General features: G+C 38.8%; 1 protein-coding gene across 1 annotated transcript; it reads right to left on the bottom strand.

Annotated features, from left to right (window-relative positions):
- Positions 1 to 30: 30 nt before the first annotated feature.
- LOC121306652 (paired mesoderm homeobox protein 2-like) lies at positions 31 to 21,221 on the bottom strand. The gene is made up of 4 exons (XM_041238460.1): positions 20,573 to 21,221; positions 3,917 to 4,101; positions 2,766 to 2,944; positions 31 to 1,894 (listed from the first exon to the last, which is right to left on the bottom strand). Exons 1-4 carry the CDS (start codon positions 20,805 to 20,807, stop codon positions 1,759 to 1,761), a joined length of 735 nt encoding a protein of 244 aa, XP_041094394.1. The 5' UTR covers positions 20,808 to 21,221; the 3' UTR covers positions 31 to 1,758.
- Positions 21,222 to 22,314: the final 1,093 nt, after the last annotated feature.

Below are 22,314 nucleotides of genomic sequence, written 5' to 3'. Positions count from 1 at the left end.
AAACTATAGACAACCCAAGCCTATTACAGGATGTGCACCAGTGTGGATATACTGGGCTACCACAAACCTATCAATTCATACATTTGCACAGCAATATGAGGTCCAGGTGAAACAGTACTTACTAGTGGGAGACAGAGATGGGCATCAATCACCAGGTTCATGTGCCCTTCAGAACTCAGAATGCACTATCTGGGTAATTGTGAAAAAGTTTACTTTTAATAATAAGTTCAGCATAGCACATACACATACTATAGTGCCATCTAGTGGCTGGGTGTTGTAATACTGGCTGTTGGCGTCTGGGTAGGTCCAATTACATTTATTTACACACTCCAGCAAAACTCAAAACATAACACTGTATATTCTGCGGGTAATAGTTTACATGAACAGCAAGAAAGTTTCCTGATGGAAATTCAGAATCAAGTGTGCTATGGATAAAAAAAAAAAAAAAAATCACACACAAGAGAGATTGGGCTGAGATGATGACAAATGAAACCAACACAATAGCAGTCAGTTCAAAAATGGGCACTCGGGCAAGTCCTGTAAATAAGTGTCTGAGACAGTGGAAAAGTGAATCCTCGTCGGAGCTACACATCATTCAGTACGGTGATGGTTCTGTTCTCTGATCCAAGCTCCATGAAGCGCCGCTGAGCAGCCAGTACAATGTGCTCATTCTTCATGGAAGTTTAGGTATGCAGAAGGGCTTTGATCGGCCTGTTGTCTTGTCTAGACGATGTGGAACTCAGTTAAATATTTGCTTCCTTGATATTTCACAAACGTTTATTTTACAAAAAAAAAATAGGACAGGGGTGGGTGGGGGGTGGGGGTGGATGCAAACATGCACAACTGCCTGCAGATCTTGTTACAAGAAACAGAATTGTACAAACACGAAGCACAATTACAATTAGAGGCTCATTGTGCTCTGTGGTCCACAGATTCAGTGCCTAGGCTTTCATAGCGTTCTTGTGCGTTGACAGCCAGTGACAGCGTGTTTTTGTTAATCAGTCGAGGAGGGAGGTGAGCAGGGATCATTTGAAACGAGACCCAGCATTTAATAACCTGGCTCTTTCTTTGGATCTGGAAATGTGACAGTGGATCTTAATGAACCATCAGCCTGTTTGAAGACCAGCTGGTCTAAACCAGGACTTGGGGATTTCCATGGGCTGATTCTCATTCCTAATGTCAGACCAAATAAAGCGCAATTTAAAAACAGTTCCTTCCCAGTGAATGTTTTGAAATATCCTCACGGGATACCAGATTGAACAGATTTTGAAATACCCACTTGATCAGCAGTGACACCAAATTATGAACAATCTTGTCTCAGATCTCTGGACCATTGTTTTAGAATATCTGTCTATTGCTGTCAGCTGCTATAGTCAGCTATTAGTAGGAAACTTACAATTCACAAAAATATTAAAGTACAACTCGAAACAGCCCAAAAACATTCTTCTAAGGCAATCAATCTTTCAGGTTCTCTTTGCATTTCCTTCATCTTTTTTTACATTTATTTTTACATCAATAGCCACAGACAAAATCAAAATTAAAAAAATAAACAGTTTTAATACTGCAAGAGAGCTCCATTGTGCCTGCAGGGTATGTCATAATACCGTGTGATAGAAACGCACTGGGAGGAAACAGAACCGCACGCGAGCAGTGGATGAAATGCCCCTCTGCCCGGATCAATGGTCGCAGACCCCCAGTCCAGTTCTTTTGGCAAAGTCTTTTTAGTCTCTAGTCCTGGCTCTGGGCTCTCCCGGAGGCTCAGTTGGCTGTGGGCACCTGGCTCTGATGCAGGCTGAACTCTTTGGCCTTTAGTCTCAGGCTGGCGATGCTATTGGCCATGCTGACCCCATGACCCGTGGAGGAAGTGCTGGATGAAGTGTAAGAAGGCACAGTGCTGTGAGGGAAACACATGAGACTCAGTAACATGATAGGCCTTTACTCTTTGCACGTGGGAAGATATAATTAATACTGATAGAGTGTATGCCCATACCAAAGGACCATGGTTCTTTATCAACGGCAGCTACAATCTATTGTGTTCTTATTGCTGGTAATTCTGTGGTTCTGCTAGGGTTTTCCAGAATGGTATCGCAACGGCATCCCAATGGAATCTTTAAACATCTCAACCTGTGGCACCTAGGACCTAGTTCAGAGCAGATCTTTAACTGTTATATTGAACAGAGATAATGAATTAATGAAGGGTCTGGTTGGGAATAGACTGAAAGAGCCACGAGTGAGTATTACTGTTCTGAGCTCCACCTCCCACAATGGTCACTGTATTTTATGTGGAAAGACTATGCTATACAGTAAAAACTGTCTAATCTGGAAAATTGTGCCAGATATACAGTGTGCTGGATTACAGACGTATTTACAATCTACAATCTGTACAAAAAGGTATAAATGACTATTGAACACTTTAGAACTTTTCATTTTACATTCTCAGTAAGGAAAAAAAGTATTTAACTGCAGATATGTACCACACCTGCGGGACTTGATTATAAACTTCTCGGACTGCAAAGTAAGACTGACATTGATTTTAGACAGTAGGCAGGCTCTGGAATGTAGAGCGGATCATGAAATTCATTTCAATAGAGACTTGGTTGGGACCCAATGCCTAATACAGAATGACAGTTTATAGAGGGGCTGGATTAGATTACTCTATTTGAGATTCAATTTTTTTTTGCATTAACACATATTTAGATCAAGTCTATTTCTGTAACACCTGTTGCATTAAAGTGTTTGATGAGTCGACCGCAAGGGCTCTGTACCTGTATGTTGAAGCTGAGGACCAGGACAGATAGTCTGGGCTGAGGGGGGCGGGCCGCGGGGCAACTGGCTGCTCCATCACCACTTCTTGGCTGTACGATTTAAGGAGGTTGGCTGAGCGACTGGCAAGGACCGCCCGCTCATTCCGACGGAACTTCGCCCTTCTGTTCTGGAACCAGACCTGCAGGAACAGGGCAATGCAAGCCTTCCATCAGCAAAGATAGGTTTATCATGTGACTTCATGTACACTAAGACAGTATGGGACAGCTCAGGCTTTTCAACACACACAGCACAATGCAATCTGGGAAGCGCAGTCCTGCTGTGAAAGGGACTGTCCTTGTTTACGTGGAGTCATATGGTAATCCTCGTTAAAGTTTGCTGTGTAGTGAAAGCGCAGGGTCAGCATGCTGAAGGGCACTGAGGTGTGCTGAAGCATGGCAGAAAGGATAAGGTAGAAAGGGAAGGCATGATTGGGAAACAAATATATTGTGTAAATTTACCTGCAGGAAACTTAAAACACCAGGCAATCAAGCCAGCCTCTTGTGTGAGTGGCACAAGAAAATGTATGAAAAGTGAAAGAGGTGCAGAAATGGAATTGCAAAGATTAAGAAAAAGAAAAAAAGGGTCGATTGTTTGGCTCAAGCACTCTACAGATGGGGGTCATTGTTGTTGATCAGGCTAATTTACCATTCCAAGTGAAGCAAGTGAAGGAACAGCATCTGAGGTTTGTCAGGGTCGCTGTTCTCCACAGTCTAAGAAAAGCAGCGATCATCACAAATCCAAAGCAGCTCTTTCTTCACTTGTTTCCCTTTGAATGGTAAATTAGCCCGATCAGCACCAATGACCCTTGCCTGAGTCAGCACCGGATTTCTGTGTAGAGCTCAGTCAGTTCTGCAGCACAGCTGTGTTCTCAAAACTTATAACATTATTGATCAGCCAAACAGCCCTTTTAAAGTCCCTGCATTTACGTGATATTATGATAGTGATCGCTAATTACACCAGAGTGCAAATCCACATCTGAATTTCAATGAGCATTCTGGCAGACTCCTTCCCTTCAGACCTGCCTCAAACCTTCATCCTAATCACATGAACATGTGGCCTTGCCTTTCACCCCAACCATGTGACCTGTAGCACTCGTGGGGACAGACCTCACCTGCACTCTGGCCTCGCTGAGGTTGACCCTGCGCGCCAGTTCCTCTCTCACGAAGGCGTCGGGGTAGTGCGTCCTCTCAAATACTCTCTCCAGCGCCTGCAGCTGGCTGCTGTTGAACGTGGTGCGGCTCCGCCTCTGCTTCTTCTTCCTCTTCGCCAGGCTCTCGCTGGGACTCGGACTCTCCGCTGCAGAGAGAATTGAGGACTCAGCGTCGGAGATAACGGGGAGGGTTCAGCGTCAGAGAGACTGGAGAGGACTCAGGGTCAGAGAGACTGGAAAGGATTCAGTATCAGAGAGATTGGAGAGGACTCAGCGTCAGAGAGAACAGAGAGGACTCAGTGTCAGAGAGACTGGAGAAGACTCGACGTCAGAGAGAACAGAGAGGACAGTATCAGAGAGACTGGAGAGGACTCAGCATCAGAGAGAACAGAGAGGACTCAGTGTCAGAGAGAAATGAAATAGTAGAATAATCCTGACATCTTTTTCCCTGGGATACTACAAAGACTGTCAGAACTCCGTTCATTATATCTGGTTTATTTCTCTTGTTGTTTCCCCACACAGGACTGTGAAGCCCCCAAGTCACTGTCCATACCTCGTTCAGCTCACCCTCCGCCAAAGTGAAGCTTTAATGGGTTTTCAAACCAAATAAACATGGCAGTGAAACATAAATCAAATGAGTAATTGTGTCAAATTAAAGAAACTCCAAACACCACGGGACCCTTCCTTGTATATCCTCCCATGTTGGGAAGGGGAACGCCTCATATTCTTGGAGGGAATGGATCCCCAATCCAGCGTGGGATCAAACTGAATTAACTTCCTGTACTTTCACTAGGAAACTTATAAAATCTACCAGGACTTGAACTAACAGCCCCAGTGGGGGTGTGGGTATTGAGTTAGCGAACCAAACAAACAAAAGCATAACAAAATTTCATGAACCCTATTGCCTCCAATCATGTTTCATACAGTAGAGCAGAAAACTAAAAATAACAAATATGTGTCACAAAATAAAAGTTCTGGATTCCAAATCTGACTCTACATATCAGAAAACATACCTGGTTAATGGTCCAGTTTGTTTACATCAGTCGTTTTAGCTGAAAGAAGACACTAGCCTAGCTACCTACCTCCTTCAAAGCTGCTCGCCATTATATATCTCTGTAAAACATGAGCCTGCTGTACTTGCAACAGGAAGAGGTTACAGATGACTTCTGCAAGAAATAGTCCTACGTACAAGACTGATATTTTCAATATAGGTTTATAAGGCAATTCATTAAGAGACTTCAACCTTCTTAAATATGCAACAACTATTTTAAAGCCTTATGGACCTCCTTTCAGGTTTAAGCCAAGCACAAGCACCGGAGGAAGCAGGGAAATCCAATTGAAAGCACACAGTTTCTTTAATGTTAACCTATACTGCTCAGAGCTAGAGCAGAGCCTGTAAACCAATATGGCTAATCAGCCAGCAGCATTGCTGAGCCCTTTCTGTTCCGAGCCCCGTGCCTGATGGATTACTTCATCGCTCTGGGCACAGGCCCAGTTTCTGTAAGTGGAGCAGATAGTCGCATGCCTAATAATATTTGGCATGTATCTGAAAGCTTTATGATGTGTGAGTTTTGGCTCTTGAAGTCATGCTGTAGAACAAACAGAGAGAGAGAGAAGGGAGTGGGGTGTCCTAATAATGACTGCTAATAGGTCTTTTAAAACATGATGTTTGTGAATGTAGTGCTTGTGAGAGACTAGGGGGAAGCAGCGCTGGGTGCAGTCAGACACATTGCTGCCAGGAGCGCCTCTCCTGTACGCACATTTCAATCCTGACCTGAGCGCTCCCTGATATTGACTGTTCATATTCATGGCACAGCACTGAAACATCACCGTTGACAAATGTCTTTTTTTTGTGTTTCTTGAGGGAATGTCTGTCACTTCCTGGACTAATGTGCACTGGATGCTCAGAAAAGAAAATACCCTTTAATAGCTGCTCTTAAAGGCATTCGTTTTGCCAAGCATTAATCAGTGGAGTGGTTTTGGGCTCGCCACTGTCAGATAAAAACTCTTGATGATTGCATTGTTTAAAGGGCGTTATGTCTGTGTTTGCCAGCACACTCTCATACAATTTATTTGCTTATACAATATGTAGGCCAGGTTTAAAAGTGGAACACATGTTAATAATTGTGCCGTAATTATTAGTATTTGTAGCAGTTTTTTTTTTATTTGCTTATAAAGTGTTTTATAGTCAAGACCTCATGGCACTGCACATACTGCACCACCTCGTAATGACTAGAATGGAGTTGCCCTGTGTAATGATCCTTGCAATGCCTTTGACCCAAATATACAAAACATGGGCATTTCTTTAAGGCAGTGGCATGCATATAGATGGAGCAGACATAAAAAATAATTGAATGTCCAACAATTGCCTTTCATCTAAAAACTGCTTTCTTGTAAAAGTGTAGGGTTTTATTAACCCCATGTTGGCATTGTTTCACCTGCCAGGCACCTTCCTATATACTTTACTCATTACACCCACCTGCTGGGCACTCTACACATTACACCTTTTCTATATTAGTTCTAAGCACCTGCTAATCAATACCCTTTAGTTATTATTAGGAGCTGTAGTGGTCTCTTTTCAGGCTTACCATGGGGGTCGTTTGACCCCTGAACCTTGTCCAGCTTTCCCATACATAGAGAGATAGATGTCATCAAATCTCTGAAATGATAACACTGTATTTCACTGCCTTCAATACAAACACGTACTGTAGATTACCATGGTAACAACCTGTAAAGTGTGGTTGACCAAGTATATTAAAACATATTAAGGTGTAAAATGACCAAGGTACACAATGTTTACCATTCTGATATGTAATAAAAGAACACCTTTTGTCAAAAATACTTGACAAAAACAGGAGGGCGAACCACAGAGCTTAATTATACTGTGATTACCCATATGTGTTGCTAGGCCGGTAAATAAACACGGCTTATGGAAAACTGTGTCTTATTTGAAAATGGAAACTCCACACCAAGCTTGTATTCTGAATGACTGCAATTCAGCGTGATGATGATACAGGCCAGGAACACAATCTTAGGCTGTGTCCTATTCATGCTGTGTTGTCTGTTAGCAATACATAATGGGGGCATTAGACATCTTACCAATTAGCTTACCAAGGGCCTATGAAGCTCCTGTGGCAGGTTCTGACAGCTGTGTGATGAACGAAACTGTTAACACGTGTGATTTCAAAAAGGGGATGGGAGCCTTGTTGTTTGAATTTCAAAGTGAGTTAACTCCTAACATGCCGAATACCTAGGGATATATTTTTCAAGCACCATTCTAGTACAATTTTCTACACGGTCAGTGTTCAAAGCATATTCCTGGTACACATGACAAATTAATAGAGGAACCCTAAAGCTTAGCATGTGCAACTTATCCATCTGAAAATCACAACTAAATAAATAAACACAACCAAATTAAAGCCTAGCTTTTGGTTTCTGCTCAGAAATGCTCTGGGAGAGAGAAGAGAGGGTATTTTTCTTTGATATCTCCTGATTGCAACTGAACTACTCAAGCCAAACTCGATGCGAAAGAGCGAGCGGCTATATCTGTGTAGCAATTCCAGGAGTGAATTTCTGAATCCAACCTGCAGTACAATATACTCAGGGCTGCATCTGCGTGCGCTTCTAAACTCTTATGGATATCTTGTCACTTTCTACAGTATATACAGGGTGCTCCATTAGAGGCACCATAGGCTTATTTGCAAACGTTACTGATCTTTGTTTCAGCTGTGAAATGTCGATAAGCAGAGGAATTTTTTCAGATCATTATGAAGTGTGGATCACATGGATACACAATCATTTTCAAAGGCAATGCATATTGGTCAAGCTTTTGTTTTCTTTTTTTTTTATATAAAGAAAGTTACTCTGTGCTCTCCCCCAGTTTTAGTAATGCTGAAGGAACTGAATACGTTGCTCATAACAGTCTACCATGGTATTTTTGTATGGTATATATGCAGTTGTCCTATGCTTTTCCAGTGCCTATACTGTGCATTTCCCATAGTTTACCCTGGTTTGCCATGTTTGTTAATATGCTTTACCATACCTTGCTATTCTTTACAATGCTTAGCTATGCCTTACCATGCTTTGACTGTGCTTTTACTGTGGTAAACCTTTATAAGGGACTGGAAAAAGTGGAGACCAGAATGGAGAAAGGAGAAGGGCACTAGCTTCAGGTCTGAGCAGCTAAGACCCCCACTTCTCATTCATTTTCTTGTATTACCGACTCACACAACCATCCTTATCCTCCAGTGATCTCAATTCAGTCTAAAGAGTCAGGCTTGGCTACAGAAACACCCACCGCCTCCCAGATGCAAAAAAACCCAGCTATATTTAACAACATGGCCACTTTCAGCCACCATGAAATATATTTAAACGTGTCATTTAAATATTTTTGAACTGAGGATTTGAACAAAGACAACCCTTTTCCAGGAGTTAATAAAGTCAGTTGGGAATAAATAAAAAAAGCAACATATTTTTTTATTTTATTTTTATATATCAGAATAAATGAATAAAAAGGCTGTGCTTGGCTTGGAAGTGTTTAACTTGGGGGCTGTGTGAACACTGTACACTGTTTCATATGAAAATAAACAACTGACTCCCATTGCAGTTGTGAAGGCCCGCATCTCCGCACGGAGTTATTTCTTTGAAAGCCTATTCTGTAGCCAGTTTTCCTCTAGGCTATTTAAAAAAAAAAAAAATTCCAATTAGAGCAACAAAACACTTTGGTCTTGCACTCCAGAAAGTTTCTTTTAATGCTGCTGGCAAACAAAAAAATAAAATAATAATAGAGCCCTGAACAAGGCTCTGGCTAAGGAGCTCCGAGCACATGCATTCTCACCATTGTATTTAAACAACAAAGCGATTTGAATTTCTAAATAATACTGTTTGTTTTTGTGTAAATTCCTATTGGTAAACCGCAACAGCCACGTCTCTCCCAGTATCAAAGGAACACTCAGCAAGCACAATGAATTACTCCATCTGTTTGCATAGTAACATACTTACTATGAACTGTCTCTCTAAATAGCTCTGTGTTCCTCAACTATATAGTTCAGGCTCATCTTCCAGTACTCTGTCCTCCACCTCCCTCATTTGTAACTGTATCTCCCTTCTGGGGATCAGTGGTCCTCCATCACTACATTTTACATCTTACAATGCTGTGCTTCAATCTTTGAATAGATATGCACAGTACAGAGAAATAAAAAAAACAGCAAACGGTTCTATATCCAAGGAGAATCAGGATCCAACAGGATGCGCATCAATCAGTAGATATACTTCATGAAGAAGAAGAGTCACTGATAAAGCGAAACCTCACTATTTTAATAATTATCATCAACAATTCGTATTGCTTAGATAGCATGGTAGAAATAGATAGGGAACAACATCAGTCTACCTACAGTACCTATTTCTACCATGCTATTGGTGGCTAATTAAAAGAATGGTTTTTTTCACACACACACACACACACACACACACACACACACACACACACACACACACACACACACACACATATATATAGTCCATTATACTTGTCTGTCTATACATTACACATTTTTATTTGAATATATTATTTTACTGTAGAGTGCCATACAATGAATAATAACAGTATATGTACTGTTTTGGGTAAGCTACAGTTTTACTGAGTCTTCCCACGGTTGTTCCTGTGTCTTTAATGTTTCACAATTTGCACGATGAAAGATGTGTTCTTCCATTACGTTAAACACTCAATCGTAAACTATAAGAACTATTTTAAAAAGTCAAGTAAACTACCCCAGTACAGCATAGAGCACTGCCTTTCCCTGTAGGATCTGGAGTCATCTAATTTACTGCTGCCTTAACTGCCCTGACTAGCAAGTCTCCCCAGGTATAATAATACTCCTTATAATATAATAATATTTCCTTCGTGAACATTAAACTGTACTAGCTTTCCACGAAGAGCAGTGAAACACATGGGATTCCCATTGGCTCCTATGGATTCTAAAATGTCTCTCCGCTCACACGCTAAAGCACCGTAAAACACACCGACCATAAAACTAAATATCACACATACACGGGAGGCAATACCCTAGCTTTGGTGGAACTGTGGGGCACATAAACATTACAATTACATTAGAAATGCTAATGTTGCTTGAGTGCTCATAAAACTACCTGGACATCTCCAACAGGGAACAGAACTATAAGTCTGTATGGAAATATTCAGTATACCTGCATCACAACGGTGTTTCTTAATAGTACTTAACAAGGGAGAGAGCATCCTTTTTACTTCAGTCATTATTAAGAAAAGAGATAACATCCATCTATTTCGATGCAGAGGTAAATAGCTCTGTTTGCACCTTTTCCTGACAACAGAAAGCCAATTACAATGCTGCATTACACAGTGTATCAGATGTAAGCATGGATGCTGTTGACACAGTTGTCCCCGTGACAACCTATTGACACTTTTAGAAATAAACACGAGACATTCCGTGACTGTCAACAATTAGCCCACGCAATAATAACACTGACTAAATGATGACAGCAGTCAACAGCATAGGGTAAAGGCTTTTACCATTACTGCTCTTAAAGGGTCATTGGTTGCATAGATGCAGCTACATTGGTAGGAACCATTGGTAAGTGTCTGCAATAGAAGGAGCCACGTTGGTACCATTGTGCCACTGTACCAGGTCCACTGTGCAGTACTTGCACTGGCTCAGACTGTCATTGCTGGTAATGTTGGGGTCTGCTAATTTCTCTGCTAAAGGTTCTATCAGAGAACACTGGTATTAAAACGGAATTTCAGTTGTATTTTTAAGATTCTGAAAGGGAATTCTACTTTGTGCTATAGACCCCTCGCATGAATTCTTTTCTGTGTATTGTACCTTCCGTTCCCCCATGAAAACGTCATTGCAGCTGCTTACAATAGGTTAACAAAGAGCCGAAGATCTGGGTTTTATTCGACATTTCCGATCGTAAAACACTGCAGCTAATAAGAGTGAAGCCCATTGCTCCTTTGGGTGCTGTAATCCTGTTGCCCCTGAAAACACTGCAAACGAAACACCCCAGTGAGCACCAAACACCTCCTGCATCTGTCAGCACTGATATAGTCTTCTTCTCCCCGGTTCCAGTGTTCAATGCATTTACTTGTAGAAGCTCCCACCTCCCTTCCTGTGGCTTTGCTCTGCAGCGATTCATGAAAATGCACAGGCTGCAGCTTCCAGGGGTGTTGAAATCAACTCGCAGTCTGGGATGCTGAACTAAGGGATGCCGTGGCAGTGCTGCATGCTCTCCAACATCTTTGGAATAATGCAGATAACCAGCAGGAGATTATATTTCTTCTTGACCACATTTGCCCCGGAGGCAGATTCAAGCACAGTTGCTTCTATTTGTCCTGGGTCATTTCCCAGTTCTATGGTGACAGAGTGAACCACATGTTCCAGAGGGCTAGTGCCTTCACTGTCAGAGCCCATGTCTGTATGTTCTCATTGAATCCACTTGCTTGGAGGGACCCTGCACGGCTTAAGCTAGCACATTTCACAAGACCATGGCCAACCACAGGCAAACACAGACACAGCTGCAATACATAGGTTTCACAGCGTTGCAATACTTCATGTTGTGAGATTGCTATTTATGCTAAAACAACTAACATTGCCAGAAATATCACACTTTTAGTTTGTTTGTTAACTGGTACCTCTATAAACCTGCCTTCAGAATTACAGCGCCCTCATTAAGATATAATCCTGGAGAGTGTCTGGGGTGTGTGAGCTCCCTACTCTCCCATACTATCTTCCTCTCAAGGTAAGTGTCACTTGTGTGCAGCAGTGTTTGAGGATTGCTGTCATTACCTAGGTCAAAGAAGGCATGCATAGATACAAACCATACATAGTGCCAGCGTGTCAGTCTATATACCCTCGGGCAGTGGTTTTCAACCACGGTCCACGGGCACCCCTGAGTCTTCTGCTTTCATTCCAACTCAGCTCTCAATTACTTAACTCATTAAACTAATAATTAGCTTAATTAGCCTTTTTAATTGTTCCCCACTCCTAAAAAGTTACACATTTTAAGTTATTCATAGCATTTTATAGTTAAGTTTAAACCTCTAATTGTTTAACTGTATTAAAAAGGTCCAATTAAGCTAATTATTAGTTCAGTGAAGGACTTAGTTAAGTAATTGATAGCTCAGTCAAAATAAAAAACAGAAGACACAAAGCAAAAGCACCAAATAAATGCGTTACCAATCTCATAAAACACAACAGCGTATCAACTGTTCCTAACTATATAGAGGGCTAAATTGCATAATTGACATTTCCTATACCTGTAATTAGCAATTTGTCAGACTGGCCTTAAATGTGCCCTGCGAAGCACGCTGGTGCTGTGAAGGCGCTCGCATTACAGGACGCGAGTTTGCTTGCGTGTGAGAGCTGCAGGCTCACTGATTGAGCGGCTGGCAGGATGGCGCCTCCGCACATCTGGTTCAGTGTGAGCAGCTGGCGCCTGGCTCAGCCGCGGTCTTCTCAGCGAGAGCGAAGTGCACACACAGACCTGCATTCAAACTCAACGCACGTGTTACACAGAATAGAGAAACGACACTTTCACGTTAACAGACTTAATGTAACATATAGAATTTGGACACAGTGAAACGTGAAAATTAAGCCAAACTTTTAAAAAAAAGCTAAATAAAATGTATCCTTATTGTATCCATTAGCAGATGTTTTATATTCCTAGTTCTTATTTAATATTCCAGTTATATTAGCGCGTGCGTATCGTAACAGCAGGCACCTGTTTGATTAATGGACACACCTGTGTCCATCATTTAGCACGGGGCTGGCTAAACTCAAGTTAACTTTTTAAATTGTCACTCTGCAAAACATCGTTATATCAGTCACTAAGATCAATAAACTGCGACTAAGTATGGTTGGTTTCTGGTTTTACAACATGCAGGTATAACCAGGGGGAAGAACAGACTGAACAATGCCTAACATCATAACATCCTTTCACCATAGCAATAGTGCTGTCTCCGTCTGTCATGTGATTGGTTCACATCACTGTCAGTCCCGCCCGTTTTCAAAAGCGCGCCTTTCTCCCCGCCACACTCTACACAAGAGAAAATGGCTGAACGCCGATTCTGCCTTAACACACACTACAAAAAAAAAATGCTCCAAACACTAAAATGGTGATTTAAAAACCACTGTCACTATTTTCAAACAAGGAAAACAAATATGACAGGCGGGATATAATCTGGATTATGCAGCAGTCAGCAAACCAGACTGATTTAACTTTGCTAACTATAAGATCTTCAAAAACATTTTCTGTTATTTATTTATTTTATGCTTTCAGCTATATAAACTGTATCAGCTATATTTAAACTGTCAGTAACAATAGTCTTCCCTCGGGTCAATAATCTACTATAACCCTCGCCCCTGTCCATATATATATATATATATATATATATGTATATATATATATATATATATATATATATATATATATGTATATGTGTGTGTGTGTGTGTGTGTGTGTGTGTGTGTGTGTGTGTGTGTGTGTAATACTAACTTGATTCTGCCTCCTATTATTAGGGTTATCGCTGTGGTGCATTTATTATTATTTTTGGTTTTACAATAAATCACTAAACTGCAATGTGTTCCAAAACGTTTGTCAAAATTTTAACTTGGTTTTGTTACTAAATGTTTTATTTAAGACATCAAATCAAAACCCTGAATCTACGCTACTTATCTATATTATTACTGTCATTGTTATTAGTAAGTAGCAGGTGTATACTATTAGATGTGCTGTTATGTATAAAAAATCATTTACACCTGTATGTTTTTTTTTTTAATTAAAATTATTTTGCTGCTTTTGTTTCATAATCACAATTGACGTTCGTTGTTAAAGTTAACAAATGACTTTGATGAAAAACGGTTTATTTTAGAACAGCCAAGCCTATACTGCTGGCCCCTACACGCCTTCCACTTTCAATCATTTACCTTTTTATTTGAGCAATTCTGCTCGTTTTAAATTACTAACCTATTATTTGGAAAGGCTTGTACATTGTACGTTGTACTTTGTTTTAATGCAAAATTAAAACAGATCATTTAAAAAGTGAAGATTTATTTTATTCTTGATGAAATAACAATCATATATCATGCTGTGGATGACAACTGGACAGGTGAAGTTAAAAAAAAAACTACAAAGAAATATGTTCTAGTAAAAGGTTATAACTATTTTTGTTTGATGCATAATTTTAAGAAAAAAGTATTTGCGAAAAGTTTTCAAGTAAAAACTATTTATTATATATATATATATATATATATATATATATATATATATATATATATATATATATATATATATATATATATATAGATAGATAGATAGATAGATAGATAGATAGATAGATAGATAGATAGATAGATATTATATAAATGTAACAGATTCAAATAACATTTTATTTGATTTGACTTTGAGCTAAATATATTTTTTTATAACTCTTAAGCAATAAGTTTGCTTCGCGCAAAGCAAGCCGGTTCCTAATGATTGCACTACGCTGTAACGCTCGCGGTATTCTTCGGGAACGGATTTGTAGAACTCTTTCACAGTAATGAAAAGCCGCGTGCCTGTTTCTAATCGCCGCTTGCTGGGGGAGATCAGGCTTGTCACAAAATCATAACTCATCCTGGGACGCTACAAAGCAATTTCCACTTTGTCTTTCACTTGTATTTAGGAAAGTCAAAGGTTATGTAGTTTGTTATTATACAAAGGCGAAGAACCTTTTTTTATTAATTATGACCGTCTGTAACACAAACCACGCTCTCTCAATAATAATAATAATAATAATAATAATAATAATAATAATAATAAGAAGAAGAAGAAGAAGAAGAAGAAGAAGAAGAAGAAGAAGAAGAAGAAGAAGAAGAAGAAGAATATGAATACATATTAATATTAATATGAATAAAAATAAATCAACATTCTCTAATATGCAAGTACACCGTAAATATCTATGTTTTTACGTGTGATAGTGTGTCTTATGCTGGTTAACCCAAACGGTGACATTAAAAAAACAAACAAAAAACAAACAAACAAAAAAAAAAAAACATGAAATCATATTCAGCATTTTGTTTTAACATTTTAAAACAAGTGTAAAAATTAACACGCGTGAAAGCTATTTTAGCCAAAATGTTTGTTTTCTATACTCTACAGTTAAAATCTGTGATAGATAATGTTTGCGTTGACTTGGTGGTTAAACGTTCGCACTACGCCTGGGTTTTCTATGTTATTTGCATGATCAAAGAGACGTTTGATGTGGATTTGTTCTTGAACAACGTGCGCGAACTCCTCGAGTGAGCCTGACTCGGGTGTGATTCATACCTGCTATGATAAGCGCAAGTTTCAAGCACTGCATTATTTCGTAAGGTCTCGTCAACATTACGCGGCACAGGCTGGAGTTCATATTGGTTTTAATGGCTAACCAACATCAACCCACAATGCTGCAGTGGCCTTAACACGTCATCTTATCCCACATTCAAATCCATTTGGTAGAAGTACAGAACCAGCAGATTCTCACAGTAACCAGTTCGACGCTTACGAACTGACTGGTCAACCGAACACGACACTTGCAACTGCAAGACTGGCTAAAAGACTTGAAGTTATTGCGCAGGTAATGTTATCAGTTAAACACCCCTTATACACGTTTCCCACGGCTATACCATAGCTTGCCATGTTTATATTTGCTTTACCATACCTCGCTATACTTTACAATGCTTACCTATGCTTCACTGTGCTTTCACTGTGCTTTATTACACTGTGTTAAGATTGTAAACGTTTGTTTAACTCTGCCTCTTCAATAATAAAGTACCCCCCATACCCGATGTGTTCTTAGCTTTGAGGTTATGCACTTGTAATCCTATGGTGTCACTGAGTCCTGCTGTGAACTGGAGTTTGTCATTCAAGCTAACTTCCTTGTGTTCTCTCCATCTATTGATATCTGAAAGGAAAAGCATTCCCCTCTATAGTAACCTCTTGCCTGTCATTTGGCAGATATAAAAAAAAGTCAATTGAAGAAAATTTGTGTATTTCGCTGCAGTGAAGCGATTCTCCCAAAAGGTGCATGCGTTATTTATAACCTTTTGAAAATGTAAGCTGTAGCGTTTGCTGGATGTACCTTGTGTTTGTGGAACACTCTATATTGTGGGGACAGGTGGGATCCATTTATTTGCTGCACATAGGAAATGGATTTGCATAGGAAACTTATAGTTGTGTAGCAAAATTAATGAGCTGGCTAATCAAGTTAAGCCTGTTCCGTTTATTCCAGTGTACCCATGCATTTTCTGGCTGACGGGGAACTCCCTAAGCGCAATAACTGATTATAAGGACAAGGCTGTTGAACTCTACAGCATTCATCTTTAGCCCCTGAGTTCTGTGATCAGTCCACACTTGGAATGCATTCAAAAGGTCGTAGCCTTCCATTTAAAGAGCATGCTGGAATCTCACCCAGAAAGCACACATTCTTATTAATAAGCCAAGTGGATAATGAAAAACAGAGGCACTGGAATCAACATGCTTTGAGAATCATTTTCCTTCATTTCGAATTGTTGTATAAATCAACTGTTGCTCCTGTTCTCTGGCTAGCTATAGGGTCTTCAGTCTCCTTTGTAGTCAACCTTGCACCATTTAGATTGGTCACATTTTAACCAGTAATAGACCCCCATGTGCAATACTGGTGTACCCCATGCTTACTCTTTTACTATGCTTTGTGGAAAAACTGAGCATTCCTTAGTAATGCTGAAGAGAACTTTTCAAGGAACTGATCACTCATCACTGTGCCAGACCCCTCTGCCACACCTGTGCTGTTAACTGTCACATGGTTCTCTCTGCTCTTCTTCAAACCTTTCATCTTTCACTGACACACACCATCCCCACATTACCAACAGCATGGTCTGTATACACGACTTTGAATACCCTTAAGAACTGATAACAGCCTTGAATTATTATTATTATTATTATTATTATTATTATTATTATTATTATTATTATTATTATTATTATTATTATTATTATATGCTTTGAGAGTTAAATAATAGCTTATAGCTTATGTTTCATATGTTTAAAACTATGAGATTTTGTCAGATATATGCCTGTATTTCCGATACATTTCTCCCTTTGGTGGGTTGTGTTTATGAAAATAAACAGTGGTGGAACCCCAGAGAGTAAAACACAGTACATTTTCAGAGCTATTAAGAAGATTAACAGCTTTGCTGCTGGGAAATTCTTTGGGGACAGGTTTTTTTTAACACTTATGTTGAAAAATATTACTGCAGACTTCAGGTATGCTAGGTCTGAGGTTACATCCTACAGCATATCTAATAGCTGCTTAACATCTGTGTCAATATTTGTTTTCTATCAGGACAAATCCCTTTAAAGGTGTCTTTAAAAAGGCAATTCCTAATTGTCATTACTCCTGAGTTTGGTTCAAGTGGGGTCCTAATAGCTATCGCCATTGATGTAATTTATTGTGTGCATCAAAAATAAAACCTATAACCAATCCTGGTATATAAGGCCTTGCATAACCTTTAAAATAATGTTAATAAAAATGCTGTTGGAACTTTTCCTGGCGGAGAATATTCAGGCCCATTATAATCAGAGCAAGCAATGTCAACAGAATAATTTCCTGTACTCACTGTCAATACCGACCTTAGTTTCCAGCAATAATAAATACATCCTTAGCTAAATAAATGAACCGTTCACGAATGAACAGATACGGCGGAAAATCACAACAATCACCCCGGGATCCAGATGGAGTTGTTCGAAGGGTGAAGTGGCTTCGCAGCGGTTGTCTGCTCTAATGTTGCAAACTGTTGACTCTTCATCGTGAGACATGCGGATCTTGTACAATATGCACGATTGACCCTTTCTGCTGAAGTTCGGTGTCCTCTCGTTTTCAGTGGTTCAAGATTCACCTTCAGTCTGAAACATATTCTAGGCAGCAATCAACTTGGAAATCTGACAACATGGAAATCCATGCGTAATTACGATTTTCACTGGAAGCGGTCTACAGAAGAGTTTTCAGATGCAATATAACTCTTTGGTTCGGTAATTATTAGACAGTTTAAATACAGCTGACCTGTAGCTATATGCATAGACTACACGTTCATATTCTTTAGTTCTGTATGGGTATACTGTAAAACTAATTGTTTAAGAATCCTATGTAACCGCATTGATTTTAGTTATTTGGACATGCACACAAACACAAAGGTGGGACCAAAATAAACATAGTGTAAAGTACATTAATACAATGTTTTTTTTATAAATCTGCTGTAACAGATTTACGTTTTAAAATGTAGATTTACAACTAAACTACAAACACCCCCCGTGTTGCACGCACAGTGTTGCACACACATGATCGTGTTTAAAACTGCACTGACTGTTCATTATGGTCACCGAGACCTATATTAAAAACAAAAGCATGCAAAACATTAGGCTAATCCTAAATCGAGTTCTGAAACCAGAAATGGTCAAGTATTTCTGGACTCTCTTGATGTGCAGGTACGTTCCAGTGAAGTTCTGTCATTTTTTTTTTCTTATCAGCACCTTATTATGTGGCGAAACGACCATTCACTCAAAGTTCCAGCCACCTCCTTTATTGTTTTAGATTAGCATGACTAGGCTTGCAATGTTTTGATGAAAAAAAATGAGACTGCGACAAAAAAGATGAAACGGATTGTAAGTGACCATTCATCATCCATCTTCATTATGTAAGGAATGTATTTTAACATGAAATACCATTTAAATGTTATGCGAGTGTCAGTAAGTTGCAAAGATACGACGTTCTGTTACAAACAAAATGCTATCAAAAACTCACAATAAAAGTTATACATTCTAAATTTGATTAGCCTACAATGATCGTAAAATATGCTCATGAATGAGTGAACGAATTATTTTAAAGTATTAATGAGAATTCTGAGGTTTTAAAGTGTTTAAATGCGTATTGTAATAGAAGTTAAAAAAAAAAATGATAGAAAAACGCTCAGCGGTGAATAATATCGTTTCCAAGAAAGATTGCAAGGATCGACCAGGAAATCAGGTCTACTTTTCAAGAATGCAGATATTTACATAATATAAACCACGTCGAAATTCAGTCAACAGGCATGCAGGCCTTACAAAAGTAGCAGGCTATTTTTGGGGGGACTAAAAATTGCCTCCTTCCCTTGTTGGAGGTACAGGCAGGTAACCTACTTTTTGAGAATAACCGGAGCTAACCAAGGACAAAAGCATCGAAATGCCTACACAGATCTGTTTAGCCAAGGAGTGAGATAGGGTTACCCATGCTGTCGGCAATTGAAATACTATAAATTAAACATTTTTTATTATCTGTTGTGTTTGTGGTGCTATGTGACATTATTATTATTATTATTATTATTATTATTATTATTATTATTATTATTATTATTATTATTATTATTATTATTATTATTATTATTTAGTATTGCAATGTTCGTGCATTGTCTTGTATACCTGTATTTGTTATATGATTTTGTTATGCAACTGTTTTATTTTTTAATCAAAACAATAAATGACACAAATGGAATGTTTATTACCAGGAACATGTACAGTCCTGCCAAAAATATACATTTAACACCAGCGGTAAAAACAGCTCACTGAAATCTATAGGTACAAAGTTCTTGCCCTTGTCAATAACTGTGACGCAAACAACGTTCACACCATATGCTAGAAACTGGTTCAGCATATGAAGTAATATCCGTGCAAATGTCCCTGCATATGTGAGTTCTTGATGTTGGTGACATTTATTTTGTAAAAAACAATACAACTTAATCTGCCTTTTTGGTATCACCTGAACAAGGCTTTACAGCGGCTGAAATGACTTTTCATGCTACTCAGATATTTTATAAAGAGAGAAACGGTGTATTGGATATACTTTGACAACAATGTAATGTCTTATTTAGAAAAAAAAAAAAAAAAAAAAAACTTACAGTAAACAGAAACTTGTCCCTTCACAAAACCGTGTTGTGCTGAGTTTAATGTATAGTCTGTGTATTTGCACGTGCAAATGTATTTATATATAGATTCGTGGTGCATTGATACATGCAATGCGCAAGTTGAAATATGGCAATTATATCAAGTTTGTGTTTAATATTTTTAAATGAGGTAATACACACTCTTATGAATTTAACACAAACTATATGTACCTGCATTCCCTAATGTGGTTTATTACAATTGTTATAACGCATATAGAGTTAAACATTTAAATGTTGAAAATTGCTTTAAATGTTAGAAGTTATATAGAGCCCGATAGTGACATATTTTAATTGTATTTCAAAATGAACCGGCGCAATGAGACCAAGGTCTTCTTTACAGTGAGATCCCATCACTACATTAATGCAACCTTTCCACAATGACAAGAAGACCACTTTTAGTAACATGCTTGTCTTTCTAACTGGAGAACCACACCATCTCAATACCTCAAATACAGTTTAGCAGAAGACTGCATCATTTAGAACTGTAGCACTAGACATGGATATGATGCGCAATGTTCATATAAGGAATCCAATCTGTCATATACATTAACATGTGATGCTGCTCTAGCAATTAACATTGATTTTTTTTTTTTTTTTTTTTTTTTTTACTTACTGTCCTGCAAGGCTGTCTCACTCCCACTGCTTAACCCAGACTGTTCCTGCAGCCCCTTCCCGACTTCCCTCACCCCTTCGCCGGGCTCCCTTATTCCATTCACTCCGGTCACCTCTTCCAAGTCCAGAAGGTGACTGACGCTAAATTTATTCCTGTTTTGACCGCCGTCTAAGGAGTCCATAGTGGCTGTAGCAGTATAGAGACACCCTGTTTTTCTACAAAAGACACTGGCCATCCCTCCTACCCAAACAAAATCAGAATCGCCCTCTTTATTTCCTATTTCCACAGTTGATGTCAAGTTCCCAGAATATATATTTTTTCAAACTTCTTTTCCGCCTTTCGCTGACGTCTTGTTAAAAAAAAGATCTGTAAAACAATGTCCACACCCCCACACAACGAAAAAAAAAAGGTTTGCAATTTTTCCCCTCCCCTAAGCTGTGCCATAAAGTTTAGCAAAACTTTTTTTTTTTTCTCTCTCTTTAACTTCCCCTCTCAAGGGCTGCTATCAACAAATGAGAATTAGCAGCGCCTTTGGAAGCTGTTGTTTTGGGACTCGAGACATCTTTCTTCAGCCTTGCTTTACCAATTTCGTTTCAAAGGGTGTGACCCAGACTGACACCGCGGGACCTCGTAACCCAAATGAGGTTAATAACGTTTCTCCCCCCAAATACTTCAAGGAGTCAAAGTTCCTCTCCATTATAGCAGCGCCAGCTCCCTTGAGACCCACATTGCTCGCCCTAATGAAATAATTATGCCCTCATTCAAATGTTCAAATCTGTATATTCAAGCCAATGATGTAGGCGTCTAGCTAATTAAAACAATAGGCCAGACGTTTAAATTATGTTTCCCTTTCAAGCGAGTGAAGTGAAAGCGGGTATATCATTTGAGAGTGCCACTTCAAATAACATATCGGGTTTTTTTGTTTTGTTTTGTTTTTAACAAAAAACAATCGTAGGCTATAACAGTTTTTTAATGGCAATTTGAGATATTCCAAAATTAGAACTATAGCCTATGAAATGTTTATACATTTGTTACAGCCAAGACTGTTTATTTATTTATTGTAATTGGTTGATGTTTATATTATTTTGTGATCTGTGTTTTTTTTTTTTTTTTTTTTTAATTTACACATGCATCATGAAACATTGTAATAATATAATGCAATACTTGAATATCATGTAATTTAATAAGCCCTAAATTATTATAAAACAAAAGCCATCTGGCTATTTAATATTATATATCTATTTTGTATATTGTATGTTGCCTCGTTTATTTTTAAATGTGTTTTTAAAACGTTTTCTCTCTTTTTCTTTAATCAAATAATGTCCTGTTTCTGGGTTCTGCGGTTATGCAACACAGATTACCTTTATCAATCTGGTCGCATTATATAATATATACAGGTGGTACAAGTACAACGCGGTGTACTGCGCTTGCGCGGGCATTCGCAAATTATTTAAGCGCAGAAAACAATGAACGGGGTACGAGGTATTGAGTTTGACCCATAAAGTTATTTTTAATATATATATATATGTTTTTACAATTCAGCAAATGTATGTGACTTTAACTGATGAGCAACACACTGGGTTATCTAACGTTGTAAACATATACGATTGTGTTGGCGACCTACAATTTGACTTGCTCATAGTGATTTATGCAGTAGCCAATCACAGCACAGTATAATTGTCTGGCGTTAAGCAGGCACCCTTATCACATTCTGACAGTGTTCCCGTTTCTGACGATACATC

This window comes from Polyodon spathula, chromosome 49, assembly GCF_017654505.1.
Source record: "Polyodon spathula isolate WHYD16114869_AA chromosome 49, ASM1765450v1, whole genome shotgun sequence".
Classification (NCBI taxonomy): Eukaryota; Metazoa; Chordata; class Actinopteri; order Acipenseriformes; family Polyodontidae; genus Polyodon; species Polyodon spathula.
The sequence above is the reverse complement of the archived record's forward strand: the minus strand, read 5'-3'. Positions and strand labels throughout refer to the sequence as shown.

Coding starts and splice junctions, on each gene's coding strand:
- LOC121306652 (XM_041238460.1), bottom strand. CDS start 20,807: ATGGCCAGTGTCTTTTGTAGAAAAACAGGGTGTCTCTATACTGCTACA. Junction 4,102..20,572: donor TGAGACAGCCTTGCAGGACA/GTAAGTAAAAAA, acceptor TTCTCTCTGCAG/CGGAGAGTCCGAGTCCCAGC. Junction 1,895..2,765: donor TCCTCAGCTTCAACATACAG/GTACAGAGCCCT, acceptor TTTCCCTCACAG/CACTGTGCCTTCTTACACTT.